This window comes from Haemorhous mexicanus, chromosome 13 (genome assembly GCF_027477595.1).
Source record: "Haemorhous mexicanus isolate bHaeMex1 chromosome 13, bHaeMex1.pri, whole genome shotgun sequence".
Taxonomy (NCBI): Eukaryota; Metazoa; Chordata; class Aves; order Passeriformes; family Fringillidae; genus Haemorhous; species Haemorhous mexicanus.
Window position 1 is genome coordinate 9,513,336 of NC_082353.1, and position 24,307 is coordinate 9,537,642.

General features: G+C 41.9%; 1 protein-coding gene across 1 annotated transcript in view; it reads left to right on the top strand.

The window, feature by feature from the left end:
* The window catches only part of PRTG (protogenin), a 76,328-nt gene extending 66,260 nt beyond the window's left edge, over positions 1 to 10,068 (top strand). The window contains 7 exon segments of the mRNA XM_059858435.1: positions 984 to 1,111; positions 1,868 to 2,038; positions 5,608 to 5,790; positions 6,344 to 6,464; positions 7,423 to 7,588; positions 8,512 to 8,616; positions 9,709 to 10,068. Coding sequence (XP_059714418.1) covers positions 984 to 1,111; positions 1,868 to 2,038; positions 5,608 to 5,790; positions 6,344 to 6,464; positions 7,423 to 7,588; positions 8,512 to 8,616; positions 9,709 to 10,068 — 1,234 coding nt within the window.
* The last annotated feature ends 14,239 nt before the right edge of the window (positions 10,069 to 24,307 follow it).

Below are 24,307 nucleotides of genomic sequence, written 5' to 3' on the forward strand. Positions count from 1 at the left end.
AACTTCAGTTTACTCAAGCCTCTAAATAAGAAAAATGCTGTCTTAAAGGATAAATAGTTTCCATCCTTATATTCATGGTTTTCTCTTCCAAGAACACATCTGCTGCTGGATAACTCCCGGCTTAATGATTAGACACAGTATAATCACCATGTAAAGTTCTTAGTGTGCCATGTGGAGTGCTGCTTTTTGTGATTGCATGAGGCTATTGCAAGTGCTGGTTACTGCCCCTGCAGTACAGAAGATGAAAATACTAAATGAGATTTAATAAAGCAATATCTGTAGAGTAAGACCATTTTAAATTGAGGTTTAATCTTGATGGAGTATTATCATCCAGAATTAACCCTGGCAAATATGAAAGATTTCTCTCTGCCCCAGAATCAAAGTAAAGTGAAATGTCTACAACTGACTTTGTGATCAAATTGTAAACTGCAGTATTATAATTAATAGAATCAATTCTGCTATTGATATATTAAATATTGCTACCAGATCAGTAAGAAGCATTCATACTCATCCCCTAAACATGAGGTGTGGAGGCCATAAGAGGAAAGGATGTTGCCTGTCTAGCCTCTGTGTGTGAGCTGGGAAGCAGATCCACGTGCCTCTCAGCTGTGACTGCTTGCAGTTTGTAACTCCAGCTTGAAGCACAGTGTCCTATGGACAAGTGTGGAAAGAGCTGGGTTTGGGATACCTGCTGGTGATCCAGCCAAAAATACTCTTTGTGCATCAGCTGTTCAAACAACATTTATAAAAGGCTGAGCTCACATCAATTGACAGCAGATACAACATCCTCCTGAGAGCTCCTGGGCTGGTGCAGTTGCACGTCCAGGAAGGCAGCACAGATGTGCCACGTGTCTGGACTGGGACTGGTTTGTCCTGTGTGGAACTGACATATGGGAATCTACTCATGTGACTGAGACATCTGATTTGGGAATCTTCAAGACAACTGCTGCTGTTTAATTCATTTAATTCCTTCATCTGTCCAGGTCAGAGACTCACATGTTAGTTCAAGGTCTTGAGCCCAAAACCATGTATGAATTTGCAGTTCGACTGCACGTGGACCAGCTCTCCAGTCCCTGGAGTCCTGTAGTCTACCACACTACCCTCCCTGAAGGTAAGGAACCAGGAGAGGGACCCTATAGTTCTAAGAACATTTTGTAAACAAAACACCCTGAAAAAGTGCTTATTAATTTTAGGCTGTGTGTAGGAGAGGGAAATCCTTTCCTCTGAGACATAGATAATGTTCTTCTTGGTGAGAGATAGAGAAATGCTAGCAGGTAAATCCCCGCTTTGGAACTGTGAAATTATTTTTCAAAATCCACCCTAAATCAGCATTGATTTTTGTATAAAGTGTGATGCTTTCACTACCATCAGCAACTGACTAGAAATAACTTGAATAAAAACCTTAAAATATGTATATATTGAAGAGGTGTGACTGATTTATAGGCATTTATGAAAACATATTTTAAATCCCAGAATTTTGGGAACTATAAGAATATTACACATCTACTGCCTTAGCTGCTGCTTTGATTTACTGTCAGCTTGGCAGGGGAAAATCCACACCTGCAGTTCCACGTTCTCACCAAAGCAGTGTTTGGGAGGTATTTCTTGACAGGATAATGAAGTGGGAGGTTGTCAGTAACTGTTTCTTTCTGGTGATGAGGGAAAAATACAAAACTTGCTTTTACAGAAGCTATTGTCTGGCTCAGAGGTAACAGGAGAGTGTCTCTGAGGAGCAGTATGTGCTTGTTTCAGTGTGGTGTCTGGGATGTAGCAGTAGCCATTAGGACTGCACATCAGTTCCTTTCTGAGCAATTTAATTGCATGTAAATTGGGTTAGCCTAATAGCATTGTGTTACTGTTCTCACAGCACCATCTGGCCCTCCAGTAGGAGTGAAGGTGACTTTGATAGAGGATAATACTGCTTTGGTTTCCTGGAAGCCACCTGATGGTCCTGAAGCAGTTGTCACACGGTACACTATCCTCTATGCATCCAGGAAGGCTTGGATTGCTGGGGAATGGCAAGTGTTGCACAGAGAAGGTAAAGTAAAATCATCAACCTATGAACTGCATAAACACTGATGCTACTTATAAGATGCTTTGTTACTTTCAGCAACCTTGGACAACACTACTGCTGTGAATTATGAAATAAATTCATGTAAATGTTCACATGAAAGTTCCAAATAGTTTAGAATTATTGCCATGGGAAGATGTACTAAAAAACAAGTTCATATTCAGAAGGTGAGGGGAGAGGGGGCTCTCTGTTGCTTTGGAGCTCAGTGTGTTCATGTAAACCAAAATGTCTTGTAAATCCAATTACATCCATCTTAGTTTCGTTGTAACCATGATTGTGATGGTTTCATTTTGTAAATGCACTCCTTCAAATCTGAAGTCTCTGAGATGTTTAAATGTGGCTGTGTGGGTTTATAGTTTCTGTCGATCACTGCCAATCCAGTTAGCTCAGTTTGCTTAATGAACTTTCTCCTACTCCCAGTAAATCACTCTGCAAATTCAATTTAACTCTCTGGCTCTCTTTTACTGCTGAGCCCCAGCTAATCTCACAGTACCTTGGGTATGCTGATGTGAGCTGCAGTCACATCTCTGTGATTAAATGTAGACAGTGTAAATTTTTGTAGGTACTTTTCCGAATAATACTGGGATTTGAAGAACTGAATCAAGAACAGATTTCTACTGTAGCCAGAAAAAAAGTGAAAGGCATTTATTAGTCTGTTGATAGTCAAAATAGAGGTAGTTCAGAAAAGATAATGATCTAATAATGTCTTAAACCTGAGAGGAAAGCTCAGTGTTACACAGTAAAGTCATGTGCTTGAGTAGCCTATTTAAGAGCATGGCCCTGGAAGAGTTACTGTTTTGTTGTTCTGTTTTGTTACCTGGCTGGAAACTTAGCTGTCAGCAGACTGAGGCTGTAAATCCTCTGTGGAGATAATTCTAAAAACTTAATGAGTATGCTCTCACAGAGGATAAGTCATTTCACCATCATGGAGAGTGAGCTGTTCTAGTTCAGAGCTTTTGTTCTTCATGCTGCTCCTGAAGAGAGGGCAAAGGACCAACAGCCCCTCTGAAAGGTGGCAGTGCCACTTTGTCTGCTGCAGCACAATGGTGTTTGTCAGGCTGGCCTCAAAGAGAATGGGCAGCTGTGAAGAGTAGCAGGAAAAGGACTATTAAACTAAATTTGTGAAAAATAACTGCTCTGAAATATCAATCAGGTCTAACTGCAGGGGAAGATTGAACCCATGGGTTTTCACTATTAAAATTGTTCAGTGAAACAGTAATTTTAATAACATTGTCCAACTAAATTGTGGGAAGAAACAGTGATATTGTTATATTAAAGGACAAATTTACTGTTATTTTTTACTCCGTAAAAACCCCAGCAGATTTAAATTCACAGAGAGCTTATAGGTGAAGACTAAATCTTGTCATTCTGTTGATGATACACTGTATTTGCTGCATGCAGCCAAGTGGCTGAATTGCTTTCAGATGCATTGTTCAGCTCAGTCATGCCTGTGAAACTGAACAGCATCTCTGATAGTATCTCACCAGAGATTTCGGATGGCAGCATGGCAATAACAGTAAACATTTTCATGTGTTCCCATACTGAAAGTGTTGGAGGGAATGAGCAAATGGAGAGCTATAAATCTCAGTGTATTACTGTGTCCATCAATGTTAGAGCCACAAATTTTGCATTTTGACAGATATATTGGGGTTTGAGGCATGGTGTGGAATTCAGGCATCTTGTCACACTAGGACAATCTGTTATGCTCTTCGTTAAAGTATAGATGAAAAGTCTGTGAAAGCAAATTAGTCTGTAGAGATAAAATTGGGCACATACCATGATCAGTCCTGTGACAGTCCTTTCATAGGTAATTTGAGGTAGAAGCAGGGTTTGGGTTTTTTAATGCATTTATTCTGATTAGATCAGTTAACCCTATGCAATAAATAGCATTGTTTTGTCTTGATGCTAAACTTAGTCTGCAGAAGATTTGTGAAATCTTGACTCCATTGCGTTCTCATACCTCCAGAAATCCCCTCAAATAAAAAAAATATTTAAAAAATCACCAAACCAAACACCCCCAAACCAACCCTGCCACTTATAAAAGTCCTAGCATGGACTTTAGTTTATGCAGGAAATTTTCTCCCAGTCCACCCCCTAATTTGAGCTTGTATTAGGCCTGGCAAAACCCGAAAATATAACTGCATTTTGGTGCTGATTGATGGTGTGAGTTATGTTCCAGCCACCTCCCCCTTCTTCCCTAGCTCTCTTCAAGTGGATCAGAAGTTACAGCCCTTGCACACTTGGTGTGCAGTAAATCAGTTCCAAGTGCTCCCTTGCTTTAGCAATGCAGCAGATTGGAAGGGAGCTGGTGGCAAGGAGCCTGTGATATTGAAATGTGACCTTTCACCCCTGCTGGTGCTAAATATTACAGCTCCTTTGGTTACAGATACCTCACATTCACTTCAAATGCTTTCAGCTAATGGTTTTTTTTTTTATGGAAGACCTGAAACAGCTTTTGAAGTAGCTTCCTTTTTGCCAAATGTATAATCTTTTCTGTCAACAAAACAACCTTATATTTTATAGGCTCCCGTGATACTATAAATTTTGACTTCTCAAACTGATTTAAAAAGTTAAAATTTTGACTTCAGTCTGAGAAAGTAAATGGAATATGTGAAAGCAGAGAGATAGATTTAGTGCTGTAACTGCCACTGTAGGGAAATAAAAGCAGCATATTTCTGTGGTAGCAAGAAACACAAGCATTTTAGAAATGAATTGGAATTCTAAGCAGTAGTTGCAGTCCCTGGGCAGGCAAAGCTCTCACTGACTTTGATAGGAGTTTTGCCTGTCTAAGGACAATGCTAGTGAATCCTATTTATGTTCTTAATCTTTTTTCCTGCCTTCAGGGACTTTAAGAAATGAATCCCTAGCATACGAAAAAGACATTTTCTGTAACATTCTTAGTAGCACAGCTTAGATGCACAGTAATCAAGGAAGCCTACACAGGTCTAAATAGGGTTTAATTTTATTTTAAAGTCATGGTATAAGGTACTCTTGCAGAGCTTCCTGTTCATTTAACTAGACCTGAAATTTGATAAACTGAACCTGGATTCTTTTGTTATGTCAATTTTCATTCACATTCATGGTACAGTAGGTGGAGGAGAGGAACATGTGCTCTGTATGAGAGAGGTTTGATGTTCTGGTTTCTCTGCCTGAGAGTCTGGTTAATGCTGGGTGCATCTCCTTGCAGATGGGATCACAACATAGGGACTGTCACCCTGAAATGCAGCTGTGCTGGATGTAGGGTTGGTGTGCTGTGTGCCACAGCCAGTACTTGAGCCTTGGTTTTGAACTGTACTGGCACTTCACAGTGTCCTATGTTCAAACAGAATGGGGAGAAAGGAAACCAGGGATGAGAAGGCAAGTCCAGTGTTCATTCTGTAGCTTGTATATGCAGGGTAGAAGGTATCAAAGTGATCACAATCCTCAAGCAAGATTTAGAGGTGCTATTGGGAAAAAAGTGTGGGTCCCAATGTCTAAATCTGAGTCTTTCCCCAAAACTTTGTCAAACTGGAACTGTTTATTGTATCTTTTCCTAGGAGCAATGACCATGGCTTTGCTGGAAAACCTTGTAGCAGGAAACATCTACTTGGTTAAAATAGCAGCCTCCAATGAAGTGGGAGAGGGACCCTTCTCAAATGCAGTGGAATTTGCTGTCCTGCCAAAGGAGACATCAGAGTCTAACCAGAGACCTAAGCGCTTGGATTCTGGAGATTCCACAGGTCAGGAGCAGTGTTTTGATTGCTCTGTCACAAGTAGTGGGGAGAAAAGATCCTTGATTGTTTTAGCTGTGACCACTTTCTGGGTAAACCATTCTGTTTTATGTGAGGCACTCCTAACAGTGTAGCATTTTCTTCTTCTAAATGAAACAATTTTGGAATTTTTCTCTCAGTTCAACTCAGAACTGGTCTAATTCTCTTGCTCAGAAATGGAAAGTTTGCCTTTCAAGTGAGAATACATAACTGGATTCAATTTTACATCAGTAACTTTGCAGCCAGTCTTCTAAGGCACTTCCTTTTAGTCCTTTATCTGTACCAGTAGCACTGGGTTTGTCCTCTTCCTCCCCTCCCAGGACTGCACTGACCAGACACTCCTCTGGTCTACAAGTTTTATTTTCAAAGGTATAAAAATGTATGCCAGAGAAGGCCTGGAAATCTCATTAGAAGGAAGCATTTGTCTCTGTGGTTGTAACTGTAACCCTATTAATTTCCTGACAGGGAGCAGGGGTTAACTCTTCTTATTTTCTGAGCCTTTCTGTGTTCCTTTTTGATACAGCTTATTCTGACTATTACCATCTGGACCAGAAATCAATGACTGGCATTGTTGTTGGGGTTTGCATCGCCTTGACCTGCATCCTTATCTGCATCCTGATCTTAATTTATCGCAGTAAAGCCAGGTATGTTTTTGTTCTCAAAGATTGAGCTCTTTTTCATTGCTCTCACTCTTGGACATGCCTTGTCCTCCAGGAGTGCTAAGTTCTCTGAAGTACTCTGTCTGTTCACCTGTTTCTACCAGTGTTGGAAACAAAGCACTTTGTTGGCTCTTCCTACTCTACCTGAGCCCTCACTCAGGGGAAGGAGGAAGAACCCACAGAGTGAGTCAGTGCTGGGGCTTTGACAACTCAGTATGAGGCATGTTTGCAGCTGAGCCCCTGTTTTGGGTCAGATAAGCATGCTGCTGTTCATCACCTGCTCCTCCTGCTGAGCCCTCCAGCCTGCCCACACCTGGCTGGCAAGGCTTTAAGCCCCCTGGTGCTGCTGGACAAGAGGAACTCTGACAGAAAGGAGTTCCATGATGCAGATTTTAAAGCAGATCCATGATGCAGTTTCTTTGCAGTGGTGCAAGCCACCATCTATGTCTGTCATTAGCTGCTAAAGGGTATAAACTGGCCCAGTGACTCTGCCCAAAACTTTGGGATCAGAACAAATAAAAGTAACTTGAAATAATAAATTAAAAAACTCACTGAAAGTGTTTTCCAGAAACACTGAAAGTGTTTTCCAAGGGCTTTTTAGCTTACATGCAGGAAAAAATATGGGCTGGGAGACAGTCTCTGTGTAGTATGGTAGAAAGGTCTTAATGTCATTAGTGGTTACTTCCTCCAAGTAATATTACTAATCATGACAATTCCTGTCTGCACATAAGCTTGTAGCCTACTGTGTATGATTAACTGGAAGCAGATGTTATTTTTATCACAAGCAATAACATTTAAATTCCATGTGAGTTAGTAGTATCATATAACAAAATGTAAATACCAACAAAATACCAGGATTACTTGATTAATAAGAGCTTTGAAGTTTATCCTTGATTTTTTTAATATTTGTGGGTCAATTTTATTCCTCCTTAACATTGTGTAGGAAAGCATCTGCTCCTAAGACTGTGCAGCAAAGCACTGACCAGCTGTCACATACCAGCATCTCATTAGCCAGTCCTAATGAGGTGGAGAAGGATATTGAAGGAATTGCAGAGAATGAAGAATCCTTATTGCCAATGATAGTGGGAAGCAGCTTCATTGATGCTAAGGTACTGTGAGTTTCCCTAACTCCCAGGTCAGAAATCTTTCTTTGGAATTCATTGTTATAATATCAGAGTCCTTATCAAAAGTAAAATATATATCCTGTGAACCTCCAGGAGGCTGTTTTATTAATGGACAAGCACAAAGTCGGCAATCCAGGCTGAAATTTTCAAGACTTGTCTGCAAGTTCAGCTGGAGATCTGGTTGAGTACACTTGTCTTCAGCTGTACTCTGCAGATTGTGGAGTTTGGCCCTGGCACAGCATCAAAGGATAAAAGCTCCACAGACTCAGGGCTGCTCTGTGGCCTCTGCTGGTCCCAGGAGGAAAGTGAGAGTTCCTGTCAGCTCCTGGCTCAGTCACTGCCTGTGCACAGTCTAGTCAACTATGGCACTAAGCAGGTGTTCAGAAAAGTATTATTTTTCCCTATATTTACTGGTAAGACACTGTTGCAGTTTATAAACTCATACTCAGTCACATTATAAATTAGCCTGGATGTGCAGAACCTTCAGTCCAGGAGTCCAGAGTGACACCACCACAGTGGCCTTCCTTCCACATGCTGTGCTCAGGCTTGTTCTGTTCACACTGCAAACTTGAGTACAGCTGCTCCCTGAGGAGCTGTGTGAGAGCTGAGACATGGAAATGGACCCAGCAGAATGAGGCCTTGGAATGACCTCATTCTGAGTACTAGAGCTGGAGTATTTTGCTGTGAGCCTGCAGTAGTGCAGCTTTGGGTCTTGCCAGATTTAGTGGGTATGCTCTTGGCTTGTCTTGAGCAGAGGTGTACCAGACCACGAAAATGTGACTCACTACTGAGGCTTCATTTGTCTTCATTTTCAGTATGGAACCCATAGGTAGGAATAGAAAAATATTTTCAAGTCTCTTAGAAATTTACTTTATTAAAATAAATGTCTGCATTTTCCTCTGTTGTAGGGAGGATCTGATCTGATTATTAACAGCTATGGGCCTGTCACAAAGACTAATGGCAAGAAAAGGTGGTTGTTCTTCCAAGATGCTAAGAAGGCAAAGACTGAAGAGGTAATTGCTTTAAGGGGAAGAGATGCACAATCTTTACTGTAATAACCTCTTAGCAAAGGAAGATACATCGTTTTCTGTTCATGGAAAAACATATTTAGTGGTCTTAGTATTAACTGGTTCGTTTCAGTTGTGTAAAGTTGATGTGTTCTATCTCACCATACTTAAGTCTGACAGAAATTCCATTTTCTGACAGATATTGTTGTCAGGACACTGTGACTCTTTACAGTTGTACCTCTACTGTTAACTGATTGCTTACTTGACTTTTCCTTTGTATCTGTGAGGAGAAGGATTTCTGTGTACTTTGCACTGCATGAACTACTTCTGTAGAGACTGTATAAACATAAACACAGATTAAAAATATATTTACAGACAAAAATAGTATTAAAATAGAAAGAATCCTTTCCTACTCTGGCAGCTAAATTTTTTTTTGGCTGAAGAGAAACAAAGAAGGGAAACTAGATGATATACCTACAGTACTGAGAAAATTGAGAACCTTAATAGAACACTTTGGCTTCTGAAATTGTTGGTCCGGACATATTTGTTATTTGGCTGAGAAAAAAGAGCAGTTTAAAACTGAAGTGTTAAACCAAATCTGGAACATTACTATGCAAATTCATACCTATGGAGCATATAACCATTCTTCATTGCATTTTAACTTGTATTGTGCTCCTGTGTGTTTAAGAATTAGAAAGTCTTTATATCCATGTTGTAAAATCATATTGAAAAGTATTTCTATAAACAGCTGTTTATTTCTGATGCCTCTGTATGGAAATTTTTTTCTATTGCCTAAGGAGTAATGCTTGAAGAATATGCATGAGGGGATGGGAGGGAGCTCTACCAAGTGTGTTTTTAAAATACTCTTCACATCTCTCCAGTGAAATAATTTTTTATTAGCCATGCTTATCTAGAAGGATTATTTCATCTACTGTGGAAGGGAAAAGTATGAGCAAGACTTGAGATTGCTTCTCTCAGGGCTTTCCTAGAGGAGTTGAAAAATAATCATTCTAGTGGAAGAGGAGCCAGGAAACGCAGTAAAAAATTCCAGTTATGGCTCAGCTTTTCTGAGGCTGTTTTCTCTGTGCTCTTGTGCAGCCGCAGCGGAGGTTCGTGTGCCTGTACCAGCCGGGCCCCGCCGTGCTGCTCGGCCGGGCCGGCTCCCCCGGCTCCCCCGGCTCCCCCGGCTTCGCGCTGCCCTTCGGCGCGGCGGCCGACACGGAGCATTCGGCCAACAGCGAGGGCAGCCACGAGACCGGCGACTCCGGCCGCTTTTCGCACGAGTCCAACGACGAGATTCACCTCTCCTCCGTGCCCGGTGGCACCCCTCCGGGCAGCAGCCCTCTGGCCAGCCGGGACTCGGCCGCGGGGAGCCCTCGGGGCTGCGGGGAGGCGCCGGGGCTGCCGCCGGCCGCTGCCCCCCGGGCGCTGCGCAGCCTCCCCGCCGCGCCCAACTGAGCCCCGCTCGCAGCGCCTGTCTGTTCGAAGGACAATGAACAGGGAGCCAAAGTTGCATTGTGGAAAGCCTGGCTGACCTAGCAGGTGATCCATAGCTCTGTTGAATGTTGGGGTTGGTTTTTTTTTTTTTTTTTTCCTACGTTTTGGTTTGTTTTTTTAAAGCTCGCTCATTTTGAATGTTCGGTGGTCAAAAAATGTGAAAGGAGTGAAGATTTCTGCCGAAGGTTAAAAATTTGTCACTGGAGCAAAGGGAAGGCTGTTGGCCCTTTTGCTGACTATCTACCTCAGTTTGCCGAGAGGTGAACTCTGAATGACGACTGCTTTACCTCATTTGTGTTCTAGCTGGTCTCAGCTATGGAACTGATGATACTTCCTAGTAGTGTTGTTTTATTTTGGGGGGTTTTGTTTTCATTTCCCCGCCCCAAGTGGTGTGGAGAGAGAGAGAGAGTGTGTGTATGTGTGTGTGTATGTACTCAGTGATCAGGGAGTTGTATAGGTTGGTGGACAAGATTGTTTAGCTGAAGCTCTGTCTTTAAAAAGAAGGAAACCTCAGAGTATAAAATGTTATGATTTCATGTGGCTGACACAGACTATGTTAAAGACTGGGAGAACTGGGACTTCCACATATGCAGCCACATGAAATCTTGTGTACCTCTTGATTTCTTAGACCCTCAGTAAGCCTAGGACAGTGCCTTTCCTCAGAACCCCGTGCCAGCAGCTGCTGGCAGCATATATGCTGTACCCCTGGGGCTCTGGGACATGCTGGACTCCCCACAGTGTGACAGATATTGCCCCTGTATTCACAGTTAAGGCTAAAAATCATAGCAAAATGAAGAAGTACTCAGCATTTTCAAACAGCTTGGCTTTGCCTGAGAGTTATGGAATAGGTAACAACACTGAGTATTCCAGTATCACAGTACTTCTTAGCAGTGGTGCCTTGCATTATATATTATGAAATTACTGATTTGCCTTATTCCTTTTTAGCATTCATAAAGTTCCTTTGGAGTACAGAAAGATGCCTTAAATGCTTCTTAGATATTTTAAATAAGCTGTAACACGAGTTTATAGTTCATTTTTCCCCATCTTTGAGGGCTGATAAGCAGTGCTAGCATTGTAGTATGTCTCAGAACTGTTGTTAGCATGCAAACCTGCTCCTTGCCTTCACCTAGTGTGCTATTAGCCAGGAATTTTAGCTCAGGGAGTGACTTTACCTATATGCCAATCTAAAACTCTGATTAGGCTACCATGAGAAATAAAAAAGCCAGAGCTTTAGTTGAAGAGTCTGTTGAAAGAGGTGAGTACTGCTACTGCCTCGAACCCATGCAATTCCTGTTTTATACTACCTCCTTTAAAAATGATTCTAGTGGTTTTTTGGATTTTGTTGTTGTTGTTTTTTCCTGTACTCAGGGAACAGTCTGTTACTTTTAAGCTGCCTCACGGAAACGTGGAGCAAACTGACAGGGTATCATTTTGTGTTTTAATAGGAGAGAGCGAGAGACAGGGAGGAGGCTGGAATCATCCAATGTTGTAAACTTGCCTGTATCTATATCCAGTCCTCTTCTCACTCCTTCTCTTTCCCTGTTCTACTTTAAAAAAAAGTAAGAAAGAAAGGAAAAGAAAAAAAAATTAGGCATATGTTTTTACTTTAAAAAATTGTTTCAAATATAATGTTGTGAGAAATCAACCATAGGAACTCCTGGCTCTATTTAAGTCTGTCAGAACTCCCACTGACGTTACTGGGGCTGAGATGTCACCTCCAGGTGTGCCAGGCTGATGTCACCTCCTGTGTTGCTCCTCAGTAGCAGTAGGTGGTCAGAAGTTGTGGGTAAGCCCTACTCTCACGGTTGGATTGTGCTGAGGAATCGGGCTCTGGTTCCTGGAGTTCTTTCCCCTGGAGCTGTTGCCAGTCCTGAAGCACACAGTACACACTCACCAGTGGCCATTCAAATGCTTGAAGAATGATCTTGTACCAAAGACTTTTCAGTGGAGGAGAAGGAAGCCACATATTATCCAAAAGGAATTGAACTAGTTAAAAAGCTATAGGTTTGAAGAGCTGAATACATTTTATTGAATAAGTAGTTACTAACAAAACCCAATAGGACTTCTTGATTGTAGTAGCCAATTGCATAGGTGAGTTGTATTCAACAGTTTTAACTACCTTGTTGTTACAAGAGCCTTTAAAAAAAGTTAATTGCCAGCAGATATCTCCAAAGAATTCCAAGTGTAATTTTTTTCTCCAGCTTGTAGTTGATGAACAGTACAGTATTAAGAAAAATATTTTTAAGCAGTTTTTTTACTACTTGCTGAAGAAAAAGAAAACTTTTCACCAAAGATTTATTTTCGGTCTTGTCAGGCAGAACGTGTAGTGTACAGCAGAGTACTGTTCTTAGTTAGGTAGAGTGTGAATTAATCAAAACTAGAGTAAGAATGTGTAACTGTAGCATGAAGTTTCACACTTCATCTTTCAGAGTAGCCTCTTGTGTTAGTTGCATTCAGAAAGAGCTGATATGCAGATGGTAACTGCTTCTCCAAAGACTTGTTTGCTGTAAGTACTGGCAATGGGGTATAATTTAATGATCCTCCTTACAGGTAAATACTATAAATCCTAAACTCTTCCTTCCAAAGACTCACTCTGTAGTTTAACCGAGGGATAATCTGAGAGAAACAGGCTTCAAATAAAATCTGCCAATCTGATAGAGATGCTTGAAGTTCAATAGCCAAAGAGTTGAAAATACTCAGTGTATTAGAGAGCAGCATGTCCAGAGCTGGATTCATCACTTAACGTTTTATCAAGGTACTTCTTATCAGCAAATAAAGAAAACCAAAGATATTTAAGGTTACCTCAGCATATAGGAAAGCTTAGTTAGGCATTAATTATTCTGTCTTTTTCTTTATTTTTATGTTAACCAAATATAAAACACTTCTCCAGAACCCAGTCTACATTCATGTGCTTCCCTTTGGCCCAGTCATGATTTCTACAGAACAAAAATCCTCTCCTCAGAATTCATGGCCTAGTACCAATATATCACAAGGTTTTGTGAGAGAAAATTTGTCTTATGATTGAAAACATCAATAAGGTAAGCAAAGGAATATCCAGAAAAATTGTAGAAATTGATAATGTCTCCATTGAATTTAATAGCAGAATCAATCCTTCATAATTGTAACCGTGCAAAATTTAAAAGTTTAAATGCTTCATAGCCTTGAAGGCAATGCATGTAATTATAAATATGATCTTACAGATGATAATTTTTTTCAAAGTCTATACCCATGGCTGTCTAAGGGAATGAGTTTTTCCCTTTGTTCATTCCATTTGCCTGGAAAGAGCTTGCAGAACACAGCAGACAGACTGGTTTCAGGTTTTCCAGGTTTTTCTTCTAGGTTATGTCTGTAGAAACTGGGTCCTGGAGAAAAAATATAATTTCTTAATTATGAATTTTGCTAAATATGTTCTGGAAGATGAACATAAATGTGGAATTTAGTGTTACACTATGAGAATTGATTTTGTTTAAGTGTTGTAAGAACTAAGGGGCCATGGCAGGTGCAATGAGTGTATGCAACCCTTGTGTTTAAAAAAAAAAAAAAAGCAAAAATGTTACTGTTGATGTGACTTGAAAAGCATCAAAACTTACAGAAGAAACCTCAAAACTGACTTACCATGGTGACAGTGTAAGAGAGGATCTGCCCTTCAGTGCCACAGCAAGGCCTGGAGTCAAAACTAAATGCTCAATCTGCCCACAGCTCGTGTGCTTCCTTCATGTTTAACAGATACAAAGCACTGCCATCCTTCAGGAGCTAGCCAGGACTGGGAATGTGTGTGCTGTGCAGGACAGGCCACAGCACTTGGGTACTTTTTAATAGCTCTGCTATGGTAAGAGAAACCTGACAAATCTACATATCACTTTCAGTAATTTCATATATTAGCTCTCCATTGTTTGGATACCTGATGAGATTTTTAAAGAGATTGCTTTGCCGGTTTTTAATGATTCTTATGGTTCATTCCTTCCCTGGGTTTAGTCCCAAGCTTTTGGTATGAGCTTCATCTTGTTTGTCTTATTCAAATCAGGGTCCTCATCCTGTTTCTTTGAAAGCCAATGGGAGAATTTGTATTTCAGTTTGCATAGTCTGGACAAACAAAATAAGCTTCTGTTTGTTTTTTAAATTTTCACAGTGCTATTATTTTAAAAGGACAGAAGTCTTAGAACTCTCCATGAATCTGGTATTAGCCTGTAGTAAACACTATTTCAAGTCAGTTTACCTCTTTTTCATTGCAAATCAAGTCAACTTGAATGACTTCTGATTTACTGCAGCCTGGGTGTACACAAGCATAGCTACTGCTGGCTCTCAGTAAAATGTTACTCTGAGCAAACTCTGAGCTTTTGTTCATTTTATGAATTTTTGCTCATTTAATGAAGTTCGTGCAGGGAAAATTCCATCTCCTAACATGGGGAACATTGGTAGGTTTTGCAGGGCACTCCATGTTTAGCCCAAAATCCCATCCATGGCAACCAGAGAGAGCTGCCCAGGTATAATGCTGGTGGTATTTCACAGAAATCAATTAACTGACATAATTCTCATAAAATTGAAAGCAGAATTACACTTAGTAATTGGCTAAAGTGGTGGTTCTTAGCCTGAGCAATCGTTACACAGTAGCTGCAGCTCTGCTAATGGCAGGCACCCTCTAAAGCAGAGAGATTCCTGTCTGCAGGAAATACTGAGCACCTTTCTCCAGTAACACCATGTAGCATTTTGGACCATGTGTTTCAGAAACCACAGTTCTTCAATAGGAGTCCAAATCACTTTGTGTTAACAGAGAAAAGAACACAAATTGTTTGGCTCAACTGTAAGGTCATTTCTTTGAAATTCCTCTAGATTTATGCTGAGCCCACTCCTGACTGACTCAAAAGGGATATAAAAACATGCTTAAGGCTTTGCTGTGTTGGGCCCTCTGGTTCCATAGGGCTCCTTCAAAAAAAGAACTTTTCAGCTTTTGATGGTTGCATATACTCACATTGCATCTGCCTGGTGTGTTTTCAGTGAAGACTAACTGTATATGAAAAACTGATTTATACAAATGTTGCTTTTTGATTGTTTGGCTTTTTTTTTTTTTTTTTTTTTTTAAGTTGTGAATGACTTGCCAGTGTGGGAGCCAGGTGTGTATCTGACATTGTGGTGGTCTGGATCCTTTCACTCTGTGTGCCATTTTCTTCTAAGGGCAGCAATGGCTTACTGGCTAATGGAGGATGGAGCTGAATTGTATTAATTTTATATTTGTCTCAGGGGATCAGCTCCATGAATTCCATTGCATGAGGGAAGCTAATGTTTGCCCTGATTTGAATGTAACTTTTTAATGTCTTTTAAAAACTATTTTGTTTAATAATGTGGATTTGTTTTTCTTTTTCTAGCATTCTAGTAAATGTTACCTAGTGTGTTGGTTCATTTTTCCCCTCCAGGGTTGTTTATATACTACCCCAAGGTCATGCCAAAAATAATAGAAGTTTAAATGCCAAATGTTTATGAAACTGCTGTCTAAATACTGATTGATTGCACAGTTGAAATAAAAGTTTTCCTTAGTAAAGGTGTTGATATTTTATTTTTGGTGTTTCCAGGGAGTGGCTCAAAACAAGGAAGATAAAAACTGCAGCACCTCATTTCAGGCTGAGCAGATAGGGTATTGCTGGCACTTGAAGTCATAAAAAGAGGTAGACAGTAAACTGAACTTATAATTGAATTTCATAGAACTTGCCCAACCATGTATTGAATTTCATAGAACTTGCCCAACCATGTATTAATTTATCACTTATGTACGTGGAATTATTTCCCTCCTAAATCTCTGTGTCCCACTGCTGAACACCCATGCAAGGTCTCTGTTCTGCTTTATTTTCATGGGGTGTGAAACATGTGGTTCTCAGTGCAGTTGCTCTCCAAAGCCTGCAAAGCTGCTGACAAAGCTGCACTGCTGAATTTCCCCAGTTTCCTCATTTACACCTGTTCAACCCCATGTTCAATGTATGACAAGACTGAAAATGCAACTGCTGTTGGTCCAGAGACAAACTGCTGCTCTTACAAAGGACTGCATGCTAGATGGAAGTCAATCAAGTTCAGTTAGTTGTGTTCTGGAGGGATTAAATGTTTCTGTTCTGGCAGCTTGATCACTGGTTGCCACCTGAGAGCAACGAGAACTTGGTGGGCAGTTCAGAGAGAGAGGTTCAGAGCTGGATTTAGAGTAATGGTGCCCATGCAAACTACTGGAAATGAAACCACAGAAATTATTGCTGTCATTTGCAGGGTCTCTAGGGAGACTAAAATCAAGACATCAGTGGAAGTGGAATCTTGCAATACTTGGTAGGTTTGACTTCAGTTTTTGTCCATGTTGTTCCCTAAAATATATGAATTCTTTACTGGCACTGGATATACTTAATGGATAAGGAAACATATTCACAGGTATTTCAAAGCTTTGAAATCGCAGTATTGGGAATTGAAGGTTTGAAATAAATGTCTGCTAGCTTTTTTCCATGTCCAGGAAATGACTTTCTGAATACGTTTACTTCTTATTCTGACCATCTGTAAGAGCATGGGCCCTGTCACTCCTGGGTGCCCCTAAGAGAGGACACACTGTGGACACCCCTTGGAGTCAGAGCAGCTCTGCTTTGTCAGTGTCTCCTGCTGATCACTTGCAATGCCTGAATTCTGCACTAGAACCATGAGGTCTCTTTCCTTTTGAATTCTCAGAAGACAAAGGAAATCCCAAAAGCCTCATCATGCTTCTTTATGAATCACAGCTGTTCCTACCTGCAGAGTCTGCTTATAGACCAGTTCTTCCTAGCTTATATGACATTTATCCCTGCGAGTTTTAGAGCACCAGCTGTGGAGATTATTTATAAAACCAACTCTAATCCAAAAGTCTTTACTCCTTATGTTCAAATATAGGAGCACTGAAATATAGTTATTGAGAGATAATTGAGAAAATCAGACCAATGCTGAAAATATGATCAAGTAACTTAAGAGAGTATTTGTAAAAAATGAATAAATCCTAAATAGAGCAAATAAGTTACATTTTAAAAGATAACAATTTCAAATAACTAGGGAACAGTCAGTCTTGGACTGTGCAGTGATACAAATGCTCTACCACTGCAACCCACCAGAGATGTTGCTCTTTCTCTGGGTAGGAACAGGAACCAACTGCAGTTTCCAGTTATGTTACTGCTGGTTAGTAGAGGCTCATTTACAGTCCAGAATCCTTGTTCTCAGTAGCAATAACTAAACAGTAAAGCTCCATCTTTCCATTGCAAAGAAAAGCTTAGAAGCAGCCCTGGTTTGGGATCTGATGCTGTGCTACCTGCCTGGAGTCTGCCACCAACCTGAATGTCTGAGCTACAGACAGGTGAGTGCTGTGGGCCACTTGCACGGAATGGCCACATTCATTGAGGTGACAGCGTGGCTATTGCTTTGTTCAGTTTATCAGTGACAAGCTACAGTCTTAACTTGTCTGTTTTTTTGGATTAAGGGATAAATACCTTGGAATATGAAGGTTTGAGCTAAGAATCTCCTTTGCACCTGAAGCCAGACTTCACATTTTGTTATATATGAAAAGAGACCTCTGCTTTCCTTTCACTTATTAAAGTTACTTCTCTGAATATATACAAGTAAATGCAGTTGGGTTTTCTGTTTGGGGATGCATAAACATTTGGTACCTGTAGGCTTAAACTATGCCTTACCTTATTTCTGATAGATTTTGGCACTGTGCAGCTCAGCCTGTTTTCCCTTCTTCCTTCCTCTGCAGTCATGGCTCAGCATTGCTTGCTGGACAGTAGAGCATAGCCTGTCAGTAAGAGAGAAGCTGCAGGGGCTGATGATGCTGCTGTCCATGTTGCAGGGTCCTACTCTTTCTGTAACTGATGTATTAAGCCTTGGCTTCACCTTTTCCTCCCCACACAGCAAAGATGATGGGATTTGAACCCCTTTCTCTTCACAAACTTGCATGTTAGAGCCCCAGGTAAACATATTCAGATTTGACAAAGAGAGATCAAATTGTTTCTGCCTGAAAGAGGAGTGTAAGCTTTATTTAAATCCTGTAATTTAAATCCTATTTACACAGGAAAGCACCTTTAAAACATACAGAAAATATAAATAATTCAGGATCTAGCTGTGCTCAGTGACAGGTGTTGTTCTTGGATATCCCTGGTCCATAGGATCCCCCTTGGCTGCCAAGAGAGGCCAGGGCTCTGACCTCTGAGAGACTCCTGCCTGTCCTGGTGGCTCTGAGGCCCCTGCAAGAACCAGCTGAGATGGTTTTCTGGCAGTGCTGCCAAGTGGCCCAAGTTCCTCAGGTTTCTCTGGAGAGATGACTCAAGCATCACTGGAAGTTGACCAAAATTCCAGGTGGGTTCAGGGGGTGCTGGATACTGTAATTATCCACGGTTTTGAAGGGTGAAAGTAAATTTTTATGGGCATTAGAAGATAATGTTTCCTATTATACTCTGTGGGACATTTTAAATCACTACCTAAAACACTGGATTCTACTTTAGTTGGAAATAAAATGGGGACTCCCCAGAGCTCCTGTTAATAGAATGGTTTTGAATTTCCTTTTATCTGCATAGCAATACACTGGGAAAAAAAGATTTTCATGAGTAAAGCCTCAGATTTCTGGCTAGGCTGCCAGGCTATTGCACCACATGAAAGCAGGAAAAGTGTTGCATACACTGCAGCTCACTGCAGCCTTTTAACAATTTGCAGTTTGGTGTGCTGGTCTAGGAGATTAACCTAGTTTATTAACCCTGGTTTGCTGAAAACTATCACCAGGGGGTGGGTGACAGACCTCAATCTATGCTGCCTCCTCACTTTTTGCAGTTTACAGACATAATAACATAAAACAATCCCACTGAACTACTTGCTCATAGCCTTCCTTATGATAGGTTATACAACTGAAGTTGGAAGTAAGATAGTTTACAGCGCAGACTGTAAAATAATAATAATAAAAAAATTCCATTAAAACTATTCATGTTAGCAACCATCCTGCTTTGGAATACATCCTGAATATTTAAAAGTCAGTAACAGCTTGCTTGGCCTCTACCAAATAAAACAATCTGGCTTTGCTTTACACAAAACCCACAGTCAAGGCAGAATGAATCCCATGAGATTGAGATTTCCAGCTTCAAAGGATAAGCAAACCCCAGGCTTGAGTTTCTAAGTATTTCAATTAAAATTCTTCTGATAAATCAAAAGCAAGACAACCTCTAGTTCATTATAGGAAGAATTCTAGCTTTTAAAACACTTTACAGAAAAATGGCTATATTATAAAGAGGAAAGCAGTCTCAGTTTTTATAAGCTGCTTCTCCACCTCTGTGGTGTAGGCGGGATAGAGTAAAATCAGTGGGGAGGGTCAGTGTGTCAGAAGCCATTGTAGCACAGCTGACAATCCCAGGAATTCACCTGAGCTGGGAAAGGCTCAGAGGCCATCTCCATGCTGGGCTGTTGGGCACTGGCCAGGGGAGGGACCCTGGCACCCAGCAGTGCTGGCTGCTGCCACAGCCTGGGGTTCAGAGGTCTCAGCCCAAGGGAGGAGGTTGCCATTTATAGTGGGGATGACTGGAAACAGCCTTTTAATAGGAGCATTTTGCAACTTGGTTTAGCATTCAACAAGGTTTTAAGAGTTTATGATGTTTCTTTTCTGTAGCTCAACTGGGCCAAAATGAAGAGCCCAGCCTTGCAGTTGCAGATAAGAAAATGACAGGATCCCCAGAGGAACAGCTGTACAGCATCCTAAAACCTCTGCCTCTAAATTTCTGATTTGGAATTGTCCCCACTAAACATAATACATGCCAAGTAATTTAATCCACTTTGGTGTTTGCAGACAGATAGTGCATATCTTTAAAATAATTCTACATTCTTTTCTTGAAATCCTGGATTTCATGTGAATTTTAGCCTGGGGATTAGGGAGGCTCCTCTCAGATGCAATGGGTGAGTGCAGCATCTATGTAACTAGGTCATGGTGTACTTAGGCATATTTAGTTATCTGTTCTTGTGTTCTTCCCTACTTCAGTGGCACAATAAACAAAAGAGGGAATAAAAATGTATTTGTTATCTCCTCTCCTAGGATGGCAGAAGAGATTTCATAGTGGAGTTTTTTTGCAACATTTGCTAACAATGTTTGTGATTTTTCTTCTTTTTTTTTTTCATTTTTCATTTTGTAAGCAATGAAGTGCAGGAATTAAATGCTTCCCTTCTTTTCATCAGACCACGAAACAGGAAAATGCAAAGGATTCAAGATGATGATCCAGAAAGAGTGGGAAATTGCATTTCTTTCCTTTCCCCACAGAGTGTCCCCATTTCACTGTTCGTTGCTCAACAGGCGACCACCTCTGAGTAGGCAGAAGTCCATTTTGCAGAGAAGCCTACCAAGGTTACTCAAGCATGTATTTGTCCCTTTCCAAAAGGTATTATATTGCAGTTAACAAGGCAAACTGAAAGTTCCCTTTTACTTATCAGAGAGGTTTTATCTGTCTTGGTGACTTGAAGATCAATGAGGTTTTTTAATGCATACACACACAAGCTGGATTGCTCGTCAAAACTTTTGTTATTTGGTGTATATATAGCTGTAAATACAAGAATTAAACTTAAGTTCCTAGATGATCAATATCATCTTTATATTTTAATTCTTTAGGTACTAATTAATTTTGATGTGTTGGATATAAAATATAATAGTTTAAACAAATGGAAATTTGTAGGTTTTAACTTTATAAGTCTTGCATTGTTGGCAAGAGTATCTGAGTGCATGAAAGCTTCTTTTTCTGAGATACTTCAGCATATACATGTTTCAGATGTAAGCTGAAAAAATAAATATGCACCCAAAAAAAATCAATTAGTCTTGCTAGGTTTCATAACTAAGAGCTTGCTTTGAACTTTAACAATTTTGTTCCAGTATAGATATGACACTAGAGTGGCCTTTGTACAGCTGAGACATTTTTTGATCAGTTCACTAATAACTTGTCTTGCAAAGCTTAGCAAAATGTGTTTCATCAACCAGTGATTTGCAATGTGACTAGACAAAGGCATGATCATTCTCAGACTTGTGTCACATGAAGAAAACTAATGTAATGGGCTACAGATAAAAACTTACATTCTTTCATGGATCAATTCATAAGCCAATATACTTTGCCCTGTTTTCCTACAGTTTTGTATTCATTTCAAACTGAAGTTAAAACACGAATAAACAATTAATTAGATCTTGTTTTGTATTTTGTACTTTATATTATGTGGCTAAGTGGCTAGTGCAGAAGTTCAGACAGTCCTAATTTTTGCTGATTAAAAGCAGAAATGAAACAGACGTGTGCTGGTGAGGCCTGGTTTGCATCACCAGAACAGATGCAGCATTCACCAGCAGGCAGAGCAGTTTGCACTGAAATGGCTTCAATGACTCATGCTAGAAGTGTTTCAGTTACAGCTACAGCCCAGTCAGGTCAGCAGAGATGCTCTGCTTCTGACAGACCCAGAAGGGACCTGCTTAACACATTTTCCCAGAGTAGTATCAGCTGCATAGCCAGCCAGGCTAAAAAGGCATAAAAAGCACATCTCGGTGTAACTTATAAACATGCACTTGTTCAGTTCTACTACCAACAAAGGGAGGTGTGGAGGAGGAGAACAAATGAGACTGGAGCAGGGGTATAACTCCAGCAGAACAACAAACCCAGATTTTTGGTGTTGTCTCAGGCCTGACAGAAACTCCCTCCAGCCTTGATAAACAGTCCCATTTATCACAGTGGTGCTGTGAAACATATACAAGGTTGTAGAATTAGCACTTATATTTGTTTAACATGAAAAGAGGCCTTTTAGAAAAATGAATTATTGTGTTTTTTCCCTCATAGCAAGTGGGGGAATCGAATCTACTGATGCTGGAATACTGTTACAAGCTAAAACTACTGCAATCCAAATTTCCTTAAACATGTCCCTTTTTTTCCAGAAGAAAATTATTTCAGAATGACAGCATCATTACAGTTCAAAACAAAAGGACTTTGGAGGTCCTGCCTTTGAGTCCAGCCCCTTGTATAAATCAAGTCTAATGCTGAACTTGGACCAGGCAATTCTGGGGTTTGCCCTGTGGGAAGCTCATTTAAAATTATGGGTCTAATTTTTTTGTCACATTTCTGTAAAGAGCTTTGTCTCTCTTTTCCTGGTAACTTCCACTTAGGTGTTGGAAGGTTGCTAACTAGCTACCCCTAAGTCTTCTTAATTAATGCCAGCTTTTGAGAGGAAGAAATGTTGAAGTAATTCTAAGGACAACCAATGAGCAGTGAGGCTTACCAGGTAGTGAATTGTGTGTCATAATGAGAACTTCTGTAGATTTTGGGGAAATATTTGGGATGCTGGTGTAGCAGGCACATGAACCAGTGAATTAGTTCCTTTCAGACACCGCATCAGCTATTTCCAATGAGAGTTTAGAAGTGAGTCCAACAGGATTCCCACAGATTGCTCACAAAAGACCTGAGCCAGTTAAAAGCTGAATTTGGATGAACAGCAAAACAGGCATAATTTTTTGCAAGTAGAGCACTGGGTTAAATCTGAATTCCCAGCCCCCATTTCTGATGCAGACAATGTCCCCGTAGGAAACTTCACAGACTCGGTGACATCAATCTGCGCATCCATAATTACAGTCTACATGCCATTACACGGCAGCCGTGCACAAAGCTCCTGCAGCCCTGGGAGAATCAGCTGGGCCTGCAGCAAGCTCTGTCACAGAAAATGCAAATCTCTTCACAGATAAGGCACATCTTCCTCCAAATATAGACAAGCTCACACCCACCTTGCTAATATTCTCTTCAGTAAGATTACACAGTATCAAGCAGCACATCCCATGAGAATACTGGCGGTGTGCTGTACTTTGAGGTACGCGCATCTGGGATTGCTGCAAAGTAAGAGACTGTGGACAAATAAAAATGATGTCTAGGGAAGGACAGAAATCAACATAAATTGAATTACTCTCTCCACTTTACTTTTACATTTTGCATAACTAAGTAATAGCCATTCCAATATCTTAACCTTTACATTAATGTAACCTTTTCCCCTCAGAAAAAGTGTTTCAAGTACCGGAAAAGTATCGACTATCCATCTAACAAGAAGGTACATAAAGAAATAGCACTGACAAGTATTTCGAAGTCAGGCACGTGAGCAAACCCCTTATTGTACAGCTGGGCATTTTTTTATCCTTATAGGAAGAATAAATCTTTATTCAAATGGTACTTTTAATGCAGCTGATTAACAATTTTGATCTAGATCAAGAACTGCATACCTAACACCTCTAAAACGCAGCCACTTCAGAAGATGGGAAGCTGAGGCAGAATGTGTTTGCACAAAATTACACCGACACCTGCAGCGATTTATCTGTTGCGTGTGTTTTTAAGGGTTCGGCAGGGTTTACCGACGCCGTGAGGGCACTGGCTGGGCCCAGTGGTTTGCCCTGTACCCCCAGGCCAGAGACCCGGCCGGCGGGTAACACCCGGTGTGGGGAGCCCCTCCCTGCATTAGGTCCCCCGCCTGCCCGGGAGCCGCCGGAGGGCGATGCTCCAAAGCTTCAGACACCCACCCGCGTGGGCAGGAGAACGGGAGCCGCGGCCCGGAGGCGGGAAGCAGGCGTGAGGCACGTGCCGCACCGGAGCAGCGCCGTGGAACCCCTGACGGCCCCGGACGCGGTCCCGGCCAGAGACTCCCCCCGCACGGCGGCTGAGGCGGCCCCTGCCCCCTCCTGCCGCGGTCCCCACGCTCACGGGCACTGCCGGCCCCGGCCCGCCCCGCGGCTGTCCCGCGGCAGGACCGAGTCCCAGCGGTGGCCGAGCGGAGGGTGGAGGCGCCGGCGGAGCCGCCCCAGCGCGGCGCCTTTGTTCCGAGCGGCGGCGCGGCCGGGGCCGAGAGTCCCGCCGCGCTCATGGCGGGAGCAGGGGGACCCCGGCGGAGCGCCCCGCGGGCGCTGCCGCCCCTGCGCGCCCGGGAGCCGGCGGGCAGCGGGGGCTCGGAGCGCTGAGCGGCGCCGTGTCCGGCGGGGGCGCTGCGCGGGGCCCGGCAGCCCCGGCGGCGGGGGCCGGGCAAGGCGGGCGCCTGCAGCCTGCGGGGGCCCTGGCCGGCGCAGCTCGGCGCTCCGCGGACCCCCGGGCGGCCTCCGGGCAGCGGCGCTCCTCACGCCGGACCCCGCCTGGCCTGGCCCCCGCCGCAGGCTGTAGCGGAGCCCTCCCGCGCCCAAACTTTGCAAAGT